This window comes from Portunus trituberculatus, chromosome 9, assembly GCF_017591435.1.
Source record: "Portunus trituberculatus isolate SZX2019 chromosome 9, ASM1759143v1, whole genome shotgun sequence".
NCBI lineage: Eukaryota > Metazoa > Arthropoda > Malacostraca > Decapoda > Portunidae > Portunus > Portunus trituberculatus.
The window spans coordinates 8,188,857-8,191,356 of NC_059263.1; the positions used below are offsets into that span (position 1 = coordinate 8,188,857).

A 2,500-nucleotide genomic window follows, 5' to 3' on the forward strand; every position below is an offset into this window, starting at 1 on the left:
GAGGGTTAAGAGGAAGGCACCTGGAGTAATTGGCGGTAAGGTTCACGCACCCACCACACTTCACTAACCCTGCAGTGTACGGTGGAGGAACATATACTGCCAATTCTTGCACTCTTGGTCACATGTATAAGGAAGAGACTGATGTAATGTAGTGGTGAGTCTTGGCTGAGTTAATTAGCGTGGGAAGAAATGTAGTGAAGTGTGAAGTAAAAGTAAAATAGGTAGAAAAGAAAGAAAGAGGTAAATAAGGGAAATAAAGTAGTGTTTAAATTATTTACTTTGGAAAGGAGAAATAACTCAAGGAAAGAAAAAGAGAACGAAAGAAAGAGGAAGAAGGAAAGGAAACAGTAGTGTCAACAACGGGGATTAAAAAAAAGAAATAAAGGAACTGAATGAAAAACGTATAGAAAACGAACAGAAGGAAAAAAATCTTGCTGGGTGAGGAAAGGAAAACCAGTCAGACCTACAAGTGAAAGGAAAAAGATTGAAGAAAAAACACTGAAAAAAAAAGAGAGAGAGAGAGAGAGAGAGAGAGAGAGAGAGAGAGAGAGAGAGAGAGAGAGAGAGAGAGAGAGAGAAAGAGAAAGTAAAATAAAATATCAAAGGAAGCAATTTTAAGAAAGTGAGAAAAGAGAGAAAAAAAATCAAACATTGCTTGTGAACCGGCATTGCAAGTGAGAGAAGAGGAGTAGGAGGAGGAGGAGGAGGAGGAGGAGGAGGAGGAGGAGGAGGAGAAAGAAGAGGGAGAAGAAGAAGAAGAAGAGGAGGAGGAGGGGAAATAGTAAAGGAGGAGAAGAGGCAAAACAAATAGGAAGTAAAGAGTGGAGATAATTATCAAACCTCCTTATTCCCTTTCTTCTCTCCTTCCCTCCTTCCTTTCTTTCATTCCCTCCGTCCATAAGCAAGGAAGAGACGCACCTGCCACACCTGCCACACCTGCCACACCTGTCCTCACCATGGCCTCCTCCAGGGACCCACACCTGCACGGCCTACACCTGCTTCTAATACTCGTCTCAGCCTACACAGGTAAGTTTGTTTCTCTCTTATTGTTGTTTAATTGTTTTCTTCAATTTTTTTTACTTTATTTATCTATCTATCTATCTATCTATCTATCTATCTATCTATCTATCTATCTATCTGTCTACCAATTATCTTCGCTATTTCCTTCCACAAAAAAAATAATAATAAATAAATAAAGCAAACAAACAACCGCCTAACTGAAACAAACAAAGAACAAAACAGACTTAAACAAACAAACAAAAGGAACGACCAAACCAAACCAAACAAAGCAAATAAACAAGTAGACAAACAAGCAAACAGGAGGAGAACGGCAGACAGCACGTGGCTTTCCGATACTAAATGGAAGAGGAGGAGGAGGAGGAGGAGGAGGAAGAGGAGGAGGAGGAGGAGGAGGAGGAAGAGGAAGAGGAGGAGGAATGAGAATGGGAGGAGAAGGAGGAGCAGGAGGAGGAGGAGTGAGAGTGGAAGGAGGAGGAGGAGGAGGAGGAGGAGTGAGAGTGGGAGAAGGAGGAGGAGGAGGAGGAGGAGGAGGAGGAGGAGGAGGAGGAGGAGGAGGAGGAGAGAAATGAAGGGGAGGGACAAAGGTGATAGAAAAAGCAAGAGAGTAAAAAAGTGAAGAAAAAAAGATATTGGCAAGAGAGAGAGAGAGAGAGAGAGAGAGAGAGAGAGAGAGAGAGAGAGAGAGAGAGAGAGAGAGAGACAGGCGGAAATGATAGATGACCAACACAAGGAGCCACAGACTGAGGGAAAAAAAAAAGAGGAGGAGACAGAGAGAAAGAAGGACACAAGGAGAATCTACTGTGTGTGTGTGTGTGTGTGTGTGTGTGTGTGTGTGTGTGTGTGTGTGTGTGTGTGCGTGGGTCTCAAAACAACTCGCACGAAATCCTCCACAAATCCCGCCTGGACTTTCAAGCTTTCCGTCCCTGAGTTTCTGTTTCCAGGACGTTCCCTTTCCAGACCTTTTCCAGACCTTTTTCAGACCTTTTTCAGACTTCCTATAGCCATTCAAGACTTCATAACCTCTCCAGACTCTTCCAGACTTTCTATAACCAATCCAGACCTTTCCAGATTCTTTTCCAGACCTTTTCAACCAATCCAGACCTTTCATAACCATTCCAGATTCTTTTCCAGACCTTTTTCAACCAATCCAGACCTTTCATAACCATTCTAGAGATTTCCAGACCTTTTTTCAACCAATCCAGACCTTTCATAACCCTTCCAGAGTTTTCCAGACCTTATATAACCATTCCAGATCTTTCTTAACCATTCCAGTCCCATTCCATGACTATTTCAGACCTTAAGACACATTCCATAAGCTTTCCAGACCCATTCAAGACTATTTCAGACCTTCTTTAATCATTCAAGACCTATTCCATGAAGATTCCTGTTCAATTCCAGATCCCTTATCCATTTTAGACCTTTTTCAGACCTTTTATGCTCATCCATTTTTCCTTCCAAGTTTTTCTTCCAAATTTACATT

The 2,500-nt window shown here is 42.2% G+C and overlaps 1 protein-coding gene across 1 annotated transcript in view; it reads left to right on the forward strand.

The window, feature by feature from the left end:
• The first annotated feature begins 531 nt into the window (after nucleotides 1–531).
• The window catches only part of LOC123501604, a 74,396-nt gene continuing 72,427 nt past the window's right edge, over nucleotides 532–2,500 (forward strand). The window contains exon 1 of the mRNA XM_045250538.1: nucleotides 532–1,026. Within this exon, the coding sequence (XP_045106473.1) occupies nucleotides 957–1,026 (70 nt within the window). The 5' untranslated portion in view covers nucleotides 532–956. The remainder of the gene's footprint in view (nucleotides 1,027–2,500) is intronic.